Source organism: Coturnix japonica, chromosome 32, assembly GCF_054131305.1.
Source record: "Coturnix japonica strain WE chromosome 32, WE-NBRP24, whole genome shotgun sequence".
Lineage (NCBI taxonomy): Eukaryota > Metazoa > Chordata > Aves > Galliformes > Phasianidae > Coturnix > Coturnix japonica.
The window spans coordinates 5,195,534-5,212,179 of NC_140694.1; the positions used below are offsets into that span (position 1 = coordinate 5,195,534).

Below are 16,646 nucleotides of genomic sequence, written 5' to 3' on the forward strand. Positions count from 1 at the left end.
AGAAATGCAATACTAAGCTTGGTCTGCCTGTAGCTGACAGCCATCAGCTTGCTCCTCAGGCAGGTTCTGTCTGGATGGAATGAAGGGCATGAAATACTGATGTGCTCATCAAACGCTGCTTGTTAGCTTAGAGACAAGGTGTTGAATAGGTTTGTTCATGCATTGAAAACACGTTACTTATCTGCCTTCATTTTAGCTTCAGAAGAACGTGTGCAGAATACAGAATTGATTAAAAGAAATAACAACTGTCTGCATAGAACTTACTCTTTCCTTACACAGGAGAATCAAGCACACGTTTGTATGTGAGTATCTCCAGAGGTGAAACTCGATCACCCAAATGTAATGAGCAGAGACATTACAATCAGTTCTAACTGTATCTTCATGCTGTGCTGAATAAGCCTGAGTAGGATGTAAACCACTTTCTCTTTTTTTCTTCAGATGAAGCCATTAATGTTGTCAACAAGCCCAAAATGACTCCAGAAATATCAGTCAGTCCTTCTGAAGACCTGGAGCTGGTGTGTGAGGTGTCAGCTGCAAGCGGAGCTGTTGTATGGAAGAAAGATCAAACAGAGGTGAAGCAGGACCAGAAGACAACCATCATCTCCCAGGGGACGCACCGCAACCTCATGGTCAAAAATGTGACCCTGAAAGACCAAGGGAGCTACAGCTGTGAAACAAAAGATGACAAAGCAACATTCCAAGTGAAAGTCAGAGGTGAGAAAATGCTTGGAATCCCAGAGATAAAGGAACGCTTCATTTGGTGTGTCTTGCATTTGGAGGATCAACTGACAGCCTCTCTGGTGCAAAACATTTTGGCTCTAGGACTTTCTCTGTCATCTAGTCTCATAGCAACACTTTTCTACATGTGCTTTTCCATCCAGGAATGAATTACTGCAACAAACCATAGGGAAGGAGGGTAACTTGTGCAGCTCTTGTAGTCAGCTGGTGTCTGCAGGGTTACAGTGCAAGAGCACACCAGGCATGCAAGGAGTGAGAAAAGGGGAGGTGTTTGAAGAGATCTGGTTACAAAATTTGAGTGACACAATTAGGTGGAAAATGCCAATAATCAGACTCATAAATGGCCTGGGTTGCAAAGGCCCACAGTGCTCATCCAGTTCCAACCCCCTTCTTTCTATGTGCAGGGTTGCCAACCAGCAGCCCAGGCTGCCCAGAACCACATCCAGCCTGGCCTTGAATGCCTGCAGGGATGGAGCATCCACAGTCTCCTTGGGCAACCTGTTCTAGAGGGCCGTTCCCTTCTGATTTACTGGAAATGTAGAGAGACATCAGAAGAAAAAAAGATAAGATAGGAGGTTCAGCAGTGCATGCAGGTGTTCTAAATCTCATGTCCAAATCTGCTATCAGACTGCAAAATGTTTAGCTTTGTGATATGATGTGATATGATATGATATGATATGATATGTAATATGATATGATATGACATGAAATGATATGCCTATCATTTCCCAAGGCAAAATAGAGGGGAAAGTATTTTCCTGTCTTAGTGAGGCATCACGATGCTCCCTGTGAAGTGCAAGTATAATGAAAACGGGCAACTGGAGTAAGCTCTGCAGCAGACTACAGCAAAACTGTGTGACTCTTGTGATGTCCCTGCAGAGAAAGAAGACGTGTTTACAGAGAAGGACAAGATACAAAAGGAGATGAAGGCTGCACCAACAGAAAATGCCACGCTGAGCTGCGAGGTGGCCCAGGAGAAGATGGAGGTGAAGTGGTACAAGGAGGGGAAACTGATCACCTGGAGCAAGAAGTTCAAGGTGGAGTCAGAGGGCAAACAGCGTCGGCTGGTGGTGAGCCAGGTGGAGAAGAAAGATGCAGGGGAGTACAGCTGCGAGGCTGCTGGCCAGAAACTCACCTTCAAGATTCATGTCACAGGTGAGACAGGTGTTGTCTGAAATACAGCAGAGAACAGTAAAGTAAAATCTAGTTTCTATTATACAGTGATCCAGTTGCAGTAGTCTGTGCTGAGGTTTTTTCCCTAGACTTGATTGCCTGGGTTTGTAGAAAGTATTTGGTTTTAGTATGGCACAAAGACCTGTTTCAGTCTGTCTGTAGAATAATAATTACTGATATATGTACAATGGAAGCAATATTCAAGATATTATTCAAATCTCTCCTGTGCCTGAGATCCCAAACTGTAATTCTTGTTCACCGAAACATTTGACTAAGATAAGTATGTGCAGTGAGGCTGGAGTGCATGTTGTACGTGCAGGCTTTCATGGTAGGAGAAGCAGGAACTTCTCCTAGTAGTACACTGCCTTTTTCCTATGCCTTTATGTTGGAGGCTGCATCTGGATAGGTGAGTCTGCTACTCACAGTAAGAGACCTGGTAGAGCTGACTATTCCCAGAGCTCAAAGTAAAATAGATATCTGCAAATCACACACAAAGAACAAAGGACTGCATTGGTGAGCATATTTCCTTTGTGTCTTTGACAGTCACAGTTGTGGCAATGGTAGATGCCATGAGGAGTCTGTTCAGGAAGCCAGGAGTACTGTTCTGGGTCATGAAAAGGCAGCCAGTGCTTTGACTATCACATGTTTATGTGTTTTGATGTTTCACAGTGGGTCTGAAGTAAAAGGAACTCAGGTTTTGGTTGCCTGCAGGACAGATGTTCTTTTGGGTTCAATATGTTTGCATAGTGACTTGCAACCATGGGACTGGTGTTCAAGGACCCTCTTGGTTCCTTCAGTTCCTAGGTTCTTTCTTGCCTAGATTTGACACTTAGTTTCAACAGAAGAGCTGATATTCTCTAGTGAAGGCTATTAGTTTGGGCACAAGTGGTAACCTAAACCTGTTCCAACCTGTACATACAAACCTGCAAGATGGTCTCATTTCAGTCCCTCAGTCAATACTTTTTCTTTTCTTCCCTCAGAGCCAAAACCTGTGTTTATAAACCAGGAGAAGGTGCAGAAAGAGCTGAGTGCTGCCCTGGCAGCAAGTGCCTCCCTCAGCTGTGAAGTAGCACAGGATCCAATCTAAGTAAAATGATCCAAGGATGGAAGACTGCTTGCCTCCTCCAGAAAGTTCAGAATGGAATCTGTGGGCAAAACACGGCGTCTGGTTGTGGAGCAGCTGGAGAAGAAAGATGCTGGAGAATACATCTGCGAGGCTGCTGGCCAGAAGATGACCTTCAAGTTGGAAACAACTGGTGAGCATTTGCTTTGGGAACACTAAGCAGCTTTGGTGGGATGTGGATGTGGGGGAATGGCTGGTTTCATTGACATGAGAGAACAGGCAGTGATGCTGTGAAACCAGATGGATGATGCTCAGCCTGGCCATGTGCCTCAGAGCTCTTTGCTCAAGGAAGCCAAGTGTAGTTGTGGGTTTGCTCTCAAGAGCACAGTTTGGTAGGGATGAGTTGGCGGTTGGACTAGATGACCTTAGTGGTCTTTTCCAGCCTTAGTGACTCTGTGGTTCTCTGCTTCAGGAAAGACCTACTCGCTGACTTACACACGTGTCCAAGTCAAGGATGCCGCAGAAATAAAATCTGTAGCAGAAAAGGCAGAATCTCGTGCCCATCTTACAGTGAAAGGTAATTATGCTTCTGATGACGATTTTGCTTAAATTATCTTATGTTATAAACCAGCTAACATCCTTTGCTTTAATGTCAAGGAAGTTAAACACCACCATGACCTTTCAGAGAAATAAAAGCTCCAACCTACCTGCCTTTCTGCCCACAAAATATTCAGCTTGTCTTTTGGTATTTACTTTGCTAAGTAAAACAGGCGATTTTCTTAGGAAGTTGATTTTCTACCTTTAGACTTCAGATTTGTGTTTGAACGTTCAGGAATAAAAACATAGCTTGAATTTTTCTTCATCTTCTCTGTATGTTTGAAATGAGCACAGGTTGTGTTTTTTTTTTAATATATACAATGTTAGGGTATATATATGATGTTAAGTGTGGTAAAGAAAAGGGAGACATTTGAGTTAGCACAGTACTCAAGAGTTCAGTCCCCAGCTTTGCCACTGTTACAATTATAAGGGCAAGAACATCCTGGAAAATGAATTTCTCCTAAGTAGAGTCATTACATTTGAGCTACAGAGACCTTTACTAGGAGAAAACTTGTTGTTCAGAGCTACGTTGCTGTATTTAACCAAAGTAATTATCAATGTCTGTGTTTCACTGATCCTCTATTCCATTTCGTAATGCGAGGAGTTTGATATCGAGATGGGAAGGTCATGATTTGATTTGGATGTTGGACTGGGAATCAGAAGATCTGGGCTCTCTTCAGGTTGTCAGTCTTATTGTCTGACTTCTTAACAACTTTCCTTTCTACTACTTTTTTAATGATGTTTTAAGGCATTTTGAGCTGATAGGTGTAGTGTTCATGTGCAGTAATGCTGACATGAGTAAGGAGGGTGATAATGTATGGGTTTTTTATATTCCTTCTAAATCTCTGCTTTCTCTTGTTCCATCCTTCTTAAAGAGCAATCCATTAATCTAGTAAAGGAGCTGTGTGATGAGGATGTGACTGAGCCTGAAGAAGCCAAATTTGAATGCGAGATATCCATTCCTTCTATGAAACCTCCCAAGTGGTATCTGCGTGAAGAAATCTTACAGGCTGGCAGAAACTTGATTATGCAGCAAGAAGGCACCATCCACCGGCTGACCATACCGAAAACCACCACTGATATGACAGGCACCATTCAGTTCTCAATTGGCAAATCCAAATCCACAGCCAATCTGCTCATCAGAGGTAACGTATCCTGGCTTGATTTACATCATGAAGATGAAGAATTAATTACCGTACAGTCTTCCTTCACTGGAGTCTTTGAAATATTGTGTGTTTTCTGGAGGGTCTGCTCCATTTCCTTTTAAAAGTCGTTGGACACTAAATAAGACAGCTGCATCTCAGTAAAAGATCTGTTTGAATAGTTGTGATGTGCTTACTATTCAGACCTACAGAGCTGAGGTTTTGTCCTTGGCTATACCAAAGAAGTCAAATCAGGTGGAATTAATTGTATTTCTGAACTAGACAAGTTTAAGTTTGGTAGCACCTAAATTTGATGCAGTTTGTCATTGATTTCATCTGAAGGAAACTTCCAGGCTTCTTATCTGCTGTTGTCCCCAGCGTAAGAGTCTCCATTCACATCCTAAAGTGCTTGTTTTATTTTCAACTCACTCTTATTTGAAAAAAAGCCTCAACTGGGAGCAATTTAATAAGCACAGAACAAGAGCTGGACCTTGCATTTAGTAGATAATATACAGTATTACTTTATAGAAATGTAGTCAATGGCATTCCCTATAGGCAATCGTTTGTTTTATCTTTAGAGTGGTTCAAAGAACAATTGTGAACATGGAATTAATTGGAATGGAATACACACAAGAGACTTTCCTCTTCTTCCAATTGTCCTCATCCTTTTTTCTCTTCCACCCCTGTTTTGCAGATTACCATTTACAGATCACCAGGAAGTTGGAGGACAAGACAGCTTTGGAACGTCATTCTGTCATCCTGTCCTGTGACTTCAGGCCTTCTCCAAAGGTTGTGAAATGGTTCAAGGGCCACCCACCCATCGAGCCCTCTGAGAAGTACAAGATCAAGATCAAGGCTACTGTTCAAGGATGCCCTCCTGGCAGCACAAGAGGTCTCCATTCCCCTGATTAAGAAAGTGGGCAGGAGAGGTAGAAAACCGGCATGGCTCAGCAAGGACCTGCTAAGAGAACTGAGGGTGAAGAAAGGGGTGTACAAGCTCTGGAAACAAGGCTGTGTCACCCGGGAAGAATACAGGGATGCCGTCCGAACTTGCAGATGTGGGATCAGGAAAGCCAAGGCGCAGGCAGAACTGAACTTGGCGAGGGATGTGAAAAACAACAAGAAAACCTTCTACAGGTACATTGGCCAGAAGAGACAGGCCAAAATGGATGTGCCTACTCTGGTAAATTTAAAAGGAGAAATGGCTTCAACAGATGAAGAGAAAGCTGAGGTGCTGAATGAGTTCTTCACCTCGGTCTTCACTGGTGGCCAGGATTCTAGTCTTTTTCACGTCCCTAAGTCTTGCACCCCCATACCTCCATGTGGGGACCAAGGAGGTAAATCCCTCCCCACTGTAAGGGTAGAGCAAGTCCGAGAGTGCCTCCTTAGACTGAATGAGTATAAGTCTATGGGGCCAGATGGCGTGCATCCCAGGGTCCTGAAGGAGCTGGCTGAGGTGGTTGCTGAGCCGCTCTCCATCATATTTGAGAAGTCGTGGCTGTCAGGTGAGGTCCCGGATGATTGGAGGAAGGGTCACGTCACTCCCATTTACAAGAAGGGGAGCAGGGAGGACCCGGGTAACTACAGGCCGGTGAGTCTCACCTCTGTGCCTGGGAAGATTATGGAACAGATCCTCCTGGACAACATGCTTGATCACATAAAGAACAAGCATGTGATCCGAGACAGCCAGCATGGCTTCACCAGGGGAAGGTCATGCTTAACTAATCTTGTGGCCTTCTATGATGGAGTGACGGCGTTGGTGGATGAAGGGAAGGCGACCGATGTCATTTACCTGGACCTGAGCAAGGCCTTTGACATGGTCCCCCATCACATCCTCATCTCCAAATTGGAGGGAGGTGGATTTGATGGGTGGACAACTAGATGGATAAGCAATTGGTTGAAAGGCCGCAGACAGAGGGTGGTGGTCAATGGCTCTATGTCCAGGTGGAGGCCGGTAACGAGCGGCGTCCCTCAAGGGTCTGTCTTGGGACCGGTGCTCTTTAACATCTTTATTAATGACATCGATGAGGGAGTGGAGTGCACCCTCAGCAAGTTTGCTGATGACACCAAGCTGAGTGGTGCAGTCGATACGGTGGAGGGAACAGATGCCATTCAGAGGGACCTTGATAGACTGGAAAGCTGGGCTCGGGTGAACCTAATGAGGTTCAACACGGCAAAGTGCAAGGTTTTGCACTTGGGCCGGAAGAACCCCAGGCACCTGTACAGGCTGGGAGGAGTTGTCCTTGAGAGCAGCTCGGCTGAAAAAGACCTAGGGGTCCTGATAGATGAGAAACTTAACATGAGCCAGCAGTGCGCTCTAGCAGCCCGGAAAGCAAACGGGATCCTGGGCTCCATCAGGAGAGGGGTGGTCAGCAGGGATAGGGAGGTGATTGTCCCTCTCTACTCTGCTCTTGTGAGGCCCCATCTGGAGTACTGTGTCCAGGTGTGGAGCCCTCAGTACAAAAAAGATATGGAGATTTTGGAAAGGGTCCAGAGGAGGGCCACAAAGATGATCAGGGGGCTGGAGCACCTCCCTTATGAGGACAGGCTGAGGGAGTTGGGTTTGTTCAGCCTGGAGAAGAGAAGGTTGCGAGGTGACCTCATTGCAGCCTTTCAATACCTGAAGGGAACTTACTCCCAGGAGGGGAGTAAACTCTTCGAAAGGGCTGATAATAGCAGGACTAGGGGAAATGGTTTTAAGTTGAAGGAGGGAAGATTTAGGTTGGATGTTAGGGGAAAGTTCTTTACTAGAAGGGTGGTTAGGTCCTGGAACAGGCTGCCCAGTGAGGTTGTGGATGCCCCATCCTTGGACGTGTTCAAGACCAGGTTGGACAGGGCCCTGGGCAACCTGATCTAGTAAATGTGTATGTTTGGTGGCCCTGCTAGGCAGGGGGGTTGGAACTACATGATCCTTGAGGTCCCTTCCAACCCGGGTAATTCTGTGATTCTGTGATTCTGTGAAGAGGGATAAGCATTCAGCAGAGCTCAAGATTCTGAAGCTGAAGCCCGATGATGCTGGTGTGTACAAGTGCAAGGCAGAAATTGCAGAGACTTAGGCCACGCTGACAGCTGAAGGTATGAGCATGGAGGGTGGCCTCTTCCATGTCCTATTTCACCTCAGATTTCTCTTCTTAAGGTTCTTATTTTTGTAACAGTTCACCTTGTTTCCCCACAGCCCGCAATGTAGAAGTGACGAAGCACCTGCATGATGTGGAAACTGAAGAAGAGAGCTCTGCTGTCTTCTCCTGCGAGCTGTCCCATGATGACGAGGACGTGGAATGGTTCCTGAATGGCAACCTCCTTTACACCAACAATTACAATGACATCAAGAACGTTGGCAGTTGCTGCACACTGACAATGAGTCAGGTTAAGCCTGAAGATGCTGGCACAGTGACAGTGAAGTCAGACAAGGTGTCAGAAAGCGCGCGCCTGAAGGTGATAGGTGGGTCTGGTCACAACCCTCCTGGATGTAAGAGATGCTAAGGAGCTCCAGTTCATTCTATTGTGAAGCACTCCTGCTTCTAAAGCTCACCTCTCTGGGGTGACAAGTTATCAGGGGCTTTCTTCCAGTGGAAGGTTCCATTGCAGCAGATATCAACGAAGGAGGATGGTTTTGGTGTCCTGCCAAAGCATTCCATTGCTTTTTATCATCATTTTACTTAACACAAGAAGAGTTACAGGAGCAATTTTTTTACTGCTTCAGTGCCATGCAGTGTCAATGCTGTTGTCTCCAAGGATTTATGACTGCAGGGAGAGATCAGCTTATCCTCTTAATCCTGTGGCCTGCTGTATGAGCTCTGCTCCATGTGAGGGCAATGCCAGCTCTCCAGCTTTAGAAGAGCTGCATCCCAATAACTTCATATGATATCAGTCCCACCCACAGCAATGCAGGCTGTCCCTCCTGTTCCCTGTATTCTCCTACTGATTAGTTCAGAATTCCTTAAAGCGCATTCTGTCAAGAGACATGAAACCGCTTTAGGTTCTATATTGGTGTTGTCAGTACTGGTAAAGATTTATTGATCTCTCCTTAAAAAGCTGGAAGCAACTGGAAATGTCTCAACTCTTGTATCACGTTGTTCTGTTTTGCCTGTTTAATTGCAGAGAAGCCTGCTGTCTTCATGAAGTCCTTGGATGATGTTTTTGGTGAGGAGCGGGGTGTGATTAAATTGGAATGTGAAGTCTCTAAAGAGAAGGTCAAACCAGTGAGGAAAAAGGACGGTGATGTGCTCACTTCTGGCAACAAGTATGAGCTGGTACAGTCTGGGAAGACCCTATGTCTCCTTCTCCATGACCTCGAGAAGCCAGATGCAGGTTTCTATACCTGTGATATTGGCACTGATGTTGCCAAGTCAAATGTCGGCGTTCAGGGTAAGTACTGCGGAAAGTGAAGGAGTGCTAAAAGCACATTCAGTGTGGTCACTATGTCTTACACCTATTCCCCCACGAGCCTTAATAGTTTCTACAATAGAACTGTATTTCTGCAATTTAGCGCAGTGATGTCTGGAAAATTCCCATTGCTTTTGAAGTAAATGTATCTCCTTTTGCCATGAAAATCACAAAAAACGTCAAGAATATCCTGGAAATGTTTCCTTTCTAAACATCCCTAAAATGGAGAAATGGTTTGAACACCAGTAGGGGTAGGATGGTAACAAATTAGCTAATAGAAACATTTAATGTCTTGTCGTAGGCAAAACCCTTTTTCTCACGCAGCATCCTAGAGTTGTCCTCTCTGTTAGGTTTTTCCCTCTGTAGCTCATTGAATCTTCATTGTGCTCCATGGACTGAGCTGCTCTCCTTGTAGTTCTTCCAGAGCAAAGCCAAGAGATTCACGTCTCTTTTTTTTTATAGCTTTCTGGTAATTCTGAGAGGAGAATGTCTTAGAGAATACATCAGTGAGGAACGCAGCCATGATCTGCAAATCCTGAGTTCAAACACCAGTACTGCTACTCACATTGGTCACGAATGCCTTTTCTCCATCTAAACCTCATACTAACCTATCTCTTATCTTCCAGAGCTGAATATTGGCATTAGCAAACGGCTGAAAAACAATGAAATCCAGGAGGTAGAAGATTGCACTTTTGAATGCATTCTGTGCCATGAAAGCATTGATGAGTTCAAGTGGACACTGAATGGAAGCAGAGTGGAAAGTGGTGGGCGATTTAAAGCTTATAACATGGGTTGGTAAGAGACTCTCCTTATCAAAAGTGTGACTCCTACTGACTCTGGGGAAGTCGTTTTTATTGCCCGTGGTCTAGCCTCCAAAGCCTCTCTGTCTGTGAAAGGTAATGAGATGGGAGAGATTCTGGGGTCTGATTCCTTCAACTGTCTTCTGATAAGATTGTCATGAGAGCTAACTCATAATATGGTTAAAGTGAATAGCAACCTTCTACTTGAACCTTGAAGCACTGAGAATTTCTCTTAAAAATAAGTAAAAGGAGGAAACATTTTACACAAATGTGAGAACTACCCAAAGCACTGGGGTAGTGTTGGAAATGGGCATCTCACTACAGCTTGTTCCATTAACAGTAAATCAGGAATGATCTGTTGAGGGAACTGTGGGAGCAAATATCCTCTAAGTATAAGCTGAAGGGATGGCCTTCACATCATCTAGCTGTACAACAAATTCCTATCTAGAACATGTGCATCTGAGAGCATCATCTGAGGCTCCCAGTGTGATCAGTGGAGAGAAGGAAGAGGCAGTTTTCAGACATGGTTCATCATCCTCAATGGGGTAGATTTAAGAGAGAATTAATGGTGCCTGGAATTCTATTGTCTGTACTTTACAGATTACTGCTGGCTGTAGGATGGCGTCTGTTGCAAGTGTCTCTCTAACTTTTCTCCAGCATGTAGATGCGTGTATTTTGAGAGAGGCATCCTACCCTAAGTGTATGTTACTCAAAAAGCATGTTTTCTTTCAGAAAAACCTACTGAGGTAACAAAACAGCTGGAGGATAAGACAGCAGCAGCAGGGCAGGACATCAGCCTGAGCCGTGAGCTGTCGAAACCAGATGTGAACATCAGGTGGTACAAGGATGGCAAAGCAATCAGAAAAAGCCAGAAGTACGACTTGCAGCAGGAGGGAACTGGGGCCATTCTGATCATCCATGACTCTACCGCCAAGGACAGCGGGGAGTACACCTGTGAGACAGAGGACTCTGAAACAAAAGCCAGGGTCACTGTGCAAGGTGAGTTGAAAAGCACACTGGGGATGGCATGTAGAGAAGTCGAGGTAAATATCTGCAGCCTGTGGGTGATGTTTTTCTCTTCTGTTTCCTTGAGCGGGATCAATTCTTAGTTTTCAGAAAATATGGTGGATTAAAATATTTTAGTTAAAATAATCTCTAAACTGAATGATAAATGGCATGAGAAAGCAAAGCTGAGAACTAAGCTCCAGAAGAGAAAACAAAGTCAAGTATGGCATATTTAGAGACAGGTGAAGAACCCTTGAGCGCACTGAGGAGTACTAGCATACTCTGGAATGTCTCTTGGGCTCCCTACAGCACACATACTTGCTCTGGGGCATGTCTGGATGTCTGTAGAGCTAATTGCAGGGCCCTGAGAAACCTCTGGGGCACATTAGGGGGCACTGGTTTCCATGTGAGTGTTTCCAGGTTCCCAGAAGTCAACAGGGAAGCCTTTGGAGACCCCTTGGGAAGACTCAGTGGGGCCCTAGAGTGATGTAGCAGCTTGTGTTGGTTGCATCTGCTTGGCAGGGAAGCGAGTTCCCTGGTGGGAGCTGACTGACTGGGAGGTGATTCCCTTGGTTTAATTAATTTAATTACCTGGATTATAATTAAATAACACTGTTCAGCGTTCAATCAAGATTATATTTTTCCAAAGTACTGCAGTCGTGCATCTGTAGCAGCTTTCCTAAAATATATCGAGTTTATTCAAAATTCCAGTGATGCTCCTAAAGCACTTGAAGTGCATTTGAGGTGGCGAGTGACAAAACAGCTCTGAGAGAATCATCATCAAATCAGAACATTGGAACGGTAACTAATAGCAGAGATTCTGATAAGAATATTTAAATTTTCAAATTACCTTTTTCTAAAGTTGTATTTCACCAAGTTTCATCAATATGCACACTGAAGAGCTGACTTGCTATGTTTCTTTTTATAAAAAATCATGTGTTACAATTGAGAAAAGAAGGTATAGCATGTAACATCCTCCAAGTAAAGTGCAAAAAACATTTCTTCACAGTTCCAATTAATGTCTTATGTTTTGTTCAGACTCACTAAATGATGTATTTCAGGGTACATCACATGGGAATATAAGAAGACTATTCAGAACAGGAGCTGCAGAGCAAGATGAACAGCATGTGAAGGTAAGGCCGGGAACCAAGGACACAGCTTTTGTGTCACTCAGCCACCTGTGGCAGAGGTCAGGATTTCAGCAGGGATTTCTGCAGACGTTCCTTGAACACCCCCAGGGTGGGTGACTCCACCACCTCCCTGGGCAGTCCATTCCAGTGCCTGGCCACCCTTTCTGAGAAGTAATATTTCCTAATGTCCAGCCTGAACCTCTCCTGCCGCAGCTTGAAAACATTCCCTCTAGTTCTATCAGTAATGACACGAGAGAAGAGGCTGACCCCCAGCTCACTGCAACCTCCCTTCAGGAAGTTATAGAGAGCAATGAGGTTTCCCCTGAGCCACCTCTTCTCCAGGCTGGACATTCCCATCTCCCGCAGCCTCTCCTCATATGGCCCCATTGTGCTCCAGACCCCTCACCAGCTTTGTTGCCCTTCTTTGAACACGTTCCAATGCCTCAGTGTCTTTTTCTCAGTGAGGGGCCACAAACTGGACGCAGAATTCGAGTTGTGGCCTCACCAGTGCTGAGTACAGGGGGACAGTCACCTCTCTGCTCCTGCTGGCGTCACTGTTTCTGATGCAAAATGTATGTAAGTGTCACATGTGTGACATCCTTCTTGATGGAGTTCTGTGACTGGAGTTCAATGGATTTGAGAGCTGACTTGAAGCCTGTGGGCATCACCCAGGAGTTGGGGTGAGAGGATGAGGCGTAGGAACAGGAACCTCTTTGGTCGTTATTAACTCCCAACTTTTTGGTCAGGAATCTCTGTGTGTTTCTTTATCACGTAAAGAACAGAGTCATTGTGCAGCTTGTGAATGAATTGATTCACGCCTGCTGATTGGTGCTGTTCTCTACAGGGAGCTGCAATGGAAATGGACACTTGTGGTCCACTGTCCAGCCCCCTCCCGTGTTGGATTTTCTGGGCTTTGAGACACGTCTTCCAGATGCACTTTGTGTTATTTCTGATGTGTTGACCTGTTGAGCTCCAGACCCAAAGGAGGATTCAAATACTACCATTGGGAATGTAGTATTTCTTGCTAAACAGAATTCGTGTGCACCCTTGTCTTTCGTCTGCACAAAGGATCTTGTAATCATCTCTGTCTGCGTTTCTTTTAGACCCAGAGATGGAGCAGAGAGGAACACAGACTTGGGTGAATCTTCATTCAGGAGCAGGGACACGTCATGCTCATCTGAGGTGTCTGGCTGACAGCAAGAGCAGAGAGGTAAGTTTCATAGGGTCGCGTGCCCATTTTATTTTATTTTTCATTCATGATGCATAGAGGCGTTCCCCAGACAAAGTGAGCATTTCTCAACTGGACTTTCTAGAAATGAGCTAGGCAGTGAAAATGGGTTTGAAGCATTCCTAAGAGCCCCGCAAGAGAATGCTGAGAGTTAATCTGGCACCCTCCTTTGGAAACGTCCGTTGTCTGTCAGCTCTTCAGCTGTGCCCTAACACCTCCCATTGCGCTGCCACACCAGGATAGAATTCCAAGCCCACACTGAGTCCTGGAATGTTGTGGTGCCGTGTTGGAATCAGACGTGACCACGTGGTCTTGGCTCCCCGCCTTGTGGGGGGTCATGGTGGACCAGGCTGTTGGCCGTTGGTGATGTCATAAGCGGCTGGAATATGGGGAGGAGCGGTGCGTTCTGTGTTCCTTTGTGGGTGAGCTAGTGGTCGGAGTGGTTGGTTGTCTTGTTGTTCTTGTGCCTTTTGTGCCGTTAGTTAGTTAGTTTTGTTAGTTAGTTAGATTTGTTAGTTAGTTAGTGTTGTTAGTTAGCGTTGTTAGTTAGTTACTGTTGTTAGTTAGTGCCGTTAGTTAGTTAGTTCCGTTAGTTAGTTAGTGCCTTTAATTAGTTAGTGCCGTTAGTTAGTTAGTGCCTTTAGTTAGTGGCTTTAGTTAGTATCTTTAGTGCTTTTTCTTCTCACCGTCGTGTGCAGCAGCTTGTAGGTAAGCTGAGCTGACGTGGGATGGATGGGTGGGCAGTGAGGTGTTGAGAACTGCTGGCTGTCGGAGCTCACAGCACCGTATTGCTTACTCTTGACCATCAGACGTAATTTTCCCCGGTACACACGTTCCAAAGGGGGTATCAGTAAAGTTGGCACCTGTCCCGTGCTTCTTCCATTGTCTTTGCTCAGTAGTGGAAGCATTGTAAAGTTGCTGGGCGGACAGGCATCACGTAGCCTGAGACTCAGCATGTCTTGCAGCAAGTGGGTGGGACAGTTGTGCTGTGTGTGTTATTCCATGACAGTCTTAGCCCTGCTCACTGACCTGCTCTTTCTCTCTCCTCTCCTCACCCTCCGCCCACTGCCTCGGTGCAGCTTTTGCTCTCATTTCATCTGAGCAAAGCGACAAGGAACTGCTGCAGATAGCTTGAGGTGATCTCACTGCCAGGTACGTGCCATGTTTTGTCCCCCCGCATGGTTTTGCCGCAGGGTATGCGCGGGTAGCTCTGAAGAAGTCTGTCCATACTGTGCTGTGTGAATAGAGAAAACAGAAGTGTGTTTCTGCTCTGTTCCAGCTGTTCACACTTGCTGTGATGGGTGCTGCGTGCAGTGGGATCAGCCGTGAGCCTGAGTTGGCGGCGACGGAGGTACAGTATGAAGCTCTGGCCAGTCTTTTTTCCCTGTGTTGAGCCATTAGAAGGAGCTGCAGGTGTACTCTCCTGCAGGAAAGAATGGGCCAAAAAGGGCCTGGCCACTTGTCTGTGCCAGTGCCATTGCTGATTAGTCTGGGTAGAGAGAGATGCATCTTTGCATGGCCTGGCAATGCACGCCAGAAAGGGAAATAACTGTGATGAGGCGTGCAGCTCCTTCTGAAGTGCTCCTGATAAGGACGGAGCGCATTTGCTGCAGCTTTCTTTGCAGATGTGCTCCTCACCTTGAAATCCTCCTGGTTTGTCCTCATCTCCTGACCACGGCCTGTGCTCTGTTTTGCAGGCTGATAACATGCGGGAGCCGCAGCTGGTGCGTGCTATGTCATCTTTAAACGTACCAGCGATTGCGGCAGCCCATGTTATTAGGAGCCACGTCGCCCAGGGGCCGGATGAGCTCTCTCTGGAGGTAAGCAGTTCCAGGCGTTCCTTGTTGTTGTACACAGAATTAGTATAGAGTGTGAACGCCTCGGGAATACTCTCATATTTTGTGTCGTAGAAGAAGGCTTTTGTTTTAGCTGTGCTGAAGCTGGGATTGATGTTTCAATCTTTTGCAGGTTGGAGACATCGTGTGCATTGTTGATATGCCACCAAAGGAGATGAGCCCCTTTTGGAGAGGCAAGCGTGGCTTTGAGGTAGGCACACATTTTTGACTAGAGAGCACAGCTTCAGTAGAGTCGGGAATCTCCGGTTGGAGCTGCTCTGCCTGCACAGGATGGCTTCTGGATGCAAACAGTTGCCCTGTGTCGGTGTCAGAGGACCTTCCCTTTGGCTCTGGGCTTGGGCTAATGCCCACCTGTCTTTTTGTTCTTATTACAGGTTGGTTTTTTCCCTGGTGAGTGCGTGGAACTCATCAGGGGAAAACTGCCCGAGTCCATCCTACATTCGTTGCCAAAGCCAGGTGCGTATTTTACATTTGACAATGCGGGTTAGTAAAATGGGGTCTGAACGTGGCTTTCAGGGGGTTCATTAATGCCCGAGTTGAGCAAGCTTAGAAAGAGAACTGCATTAAGCTCCTTGGGCACCTCCAGGGATGGGGAAAATCCGTTCTTGCGTGTCTTTGTTGGGAACATGCTTTCTGTTGTTACGTGTTCTGTTGAATGTGTTGCACTCGGCCTCGTCCAACCGAGCCAGGGCTGAAATGAACTTGTTTTTTTGTTTTGTTGCGCAGAGCCAAAGAAACGGGGCAAGTTCATCTCCTGCCTTCGTTCCCTGTTGAAGGCCTGCCCCAGGAGAGCGAAGCAGCCTGAGCCTCCAACATTCTCGGGATCCATGTCCCTGCTTGACATCGTTGAAAGGTATTTAGCCAACAGGACTTGAGGGCTGAGCTGTAGGAATGGAAGCATCCTCTGCTGTTTGAAACAGAGCGCTTTTCTAAGCTGTGTTTCAGCAGAAACCAGGCATTGCCCGGAACAGGCAACTATTGGCAAGGGTTCGGTGCAGCTCTTCCCTCACCCTGCACCACGACTGACAGCATGCTCTGTTTTCTCTGCAGAATGAGTTCTCCCAGTAAGAGGGCAGAGTCAGCAGCTTGCAGTTGGCGTTCCTGCTTCTGCCTGGGCAAACCATCCCCTGTGGCCAAACGCCAACTGCAGAGCAGTGCCAGGGAGCCCTCTGAAGCTGAAGTCTTGGTCCTGGCAGGTAAGGGTGCAAATCCAGCTTTCAAAACACTGCTTGTCAGCAACACAGGTAGAATTCATGCTTTCAGTGGGCTTGTACATCCTTCTGGCATTCAAGCCTGTGCCTGACATCTTCAGTTGACCCCTGTCTTTCCCAAATGAGTCTCTTGTCAACACAAGAGCTGGACCTGCACGAGGATCACTTTCAAGACAGTGACACTGTTGCTAGAAGCCTATTTGCTTCTGCTCACCATCACTGCATAGCCAAATGTCAAGAACCTGTTTCATGATTCATCTTGTGAAACTTTGACACTAACTGCTGTGCGTCTACTCCTTCCTAGGTGACCCGAGCCC

General features: G+C 46.1%; 1 protein-coding gene and 1 long non-coding RNA gene across 2 annotated transcripts; both read left to right on the forward strand.

Moving 5' to 3' along the window:
• The first annotated feature begins 3,372 nt into the window (after window positions 1-3,372).
• Window positions 3,373-5,314, forward strand: LOC146755568 (obscurin-like protein 1). Its single transcript, XM_085525538.1, has 4 exons — window positions 3,373-3,376; window positions 3,447-3,551; window positions 4,447-4,716; window positions 5,292-5,314. Exons 1-4 carry the CDS (start codon window positions 3,373-3,375, stop codon window positions 5,312-5,314), a joined length of 402 nt encoding a protein of 133 aa, XP_085381664.1.
• Window positions 5,315-14,553: 9,239 nt separating this feature from the next.
• Window positions 14,554-16,310, forward strand: LOC146755569 (uncharacterized). Its single transcript, XR_014938074.1, has 3 exons — window positions 14,554-15,574; window positions 15,845-15,971; window positions 16,169-16,310. It is a non-coding gene; the product is annotated as an uncharacterized LOC146755569 (long non-coding RNA).
• Window positions 16,311-16,646: the final 336 nt, after the last annotated feature.

Coding starts and splice junctions, on each gene's coding strand:
- LOC146755568 (XM_085525538.1), top strand. Junction 3,552..4,446: donor TGCCCATCTTACAGTGAAAG/GTAATTATGCTT, acceptor TCCTTCTTAAAG/AGCAATCCATTAATCTAGTA. Junction 4,717..5,291: donor AGCCAATCTGCTCATCAGAG/GTAACGTATCCT, acceptor TTTTATCTTTAG/AGTGGTTCAAAGAACAATTG.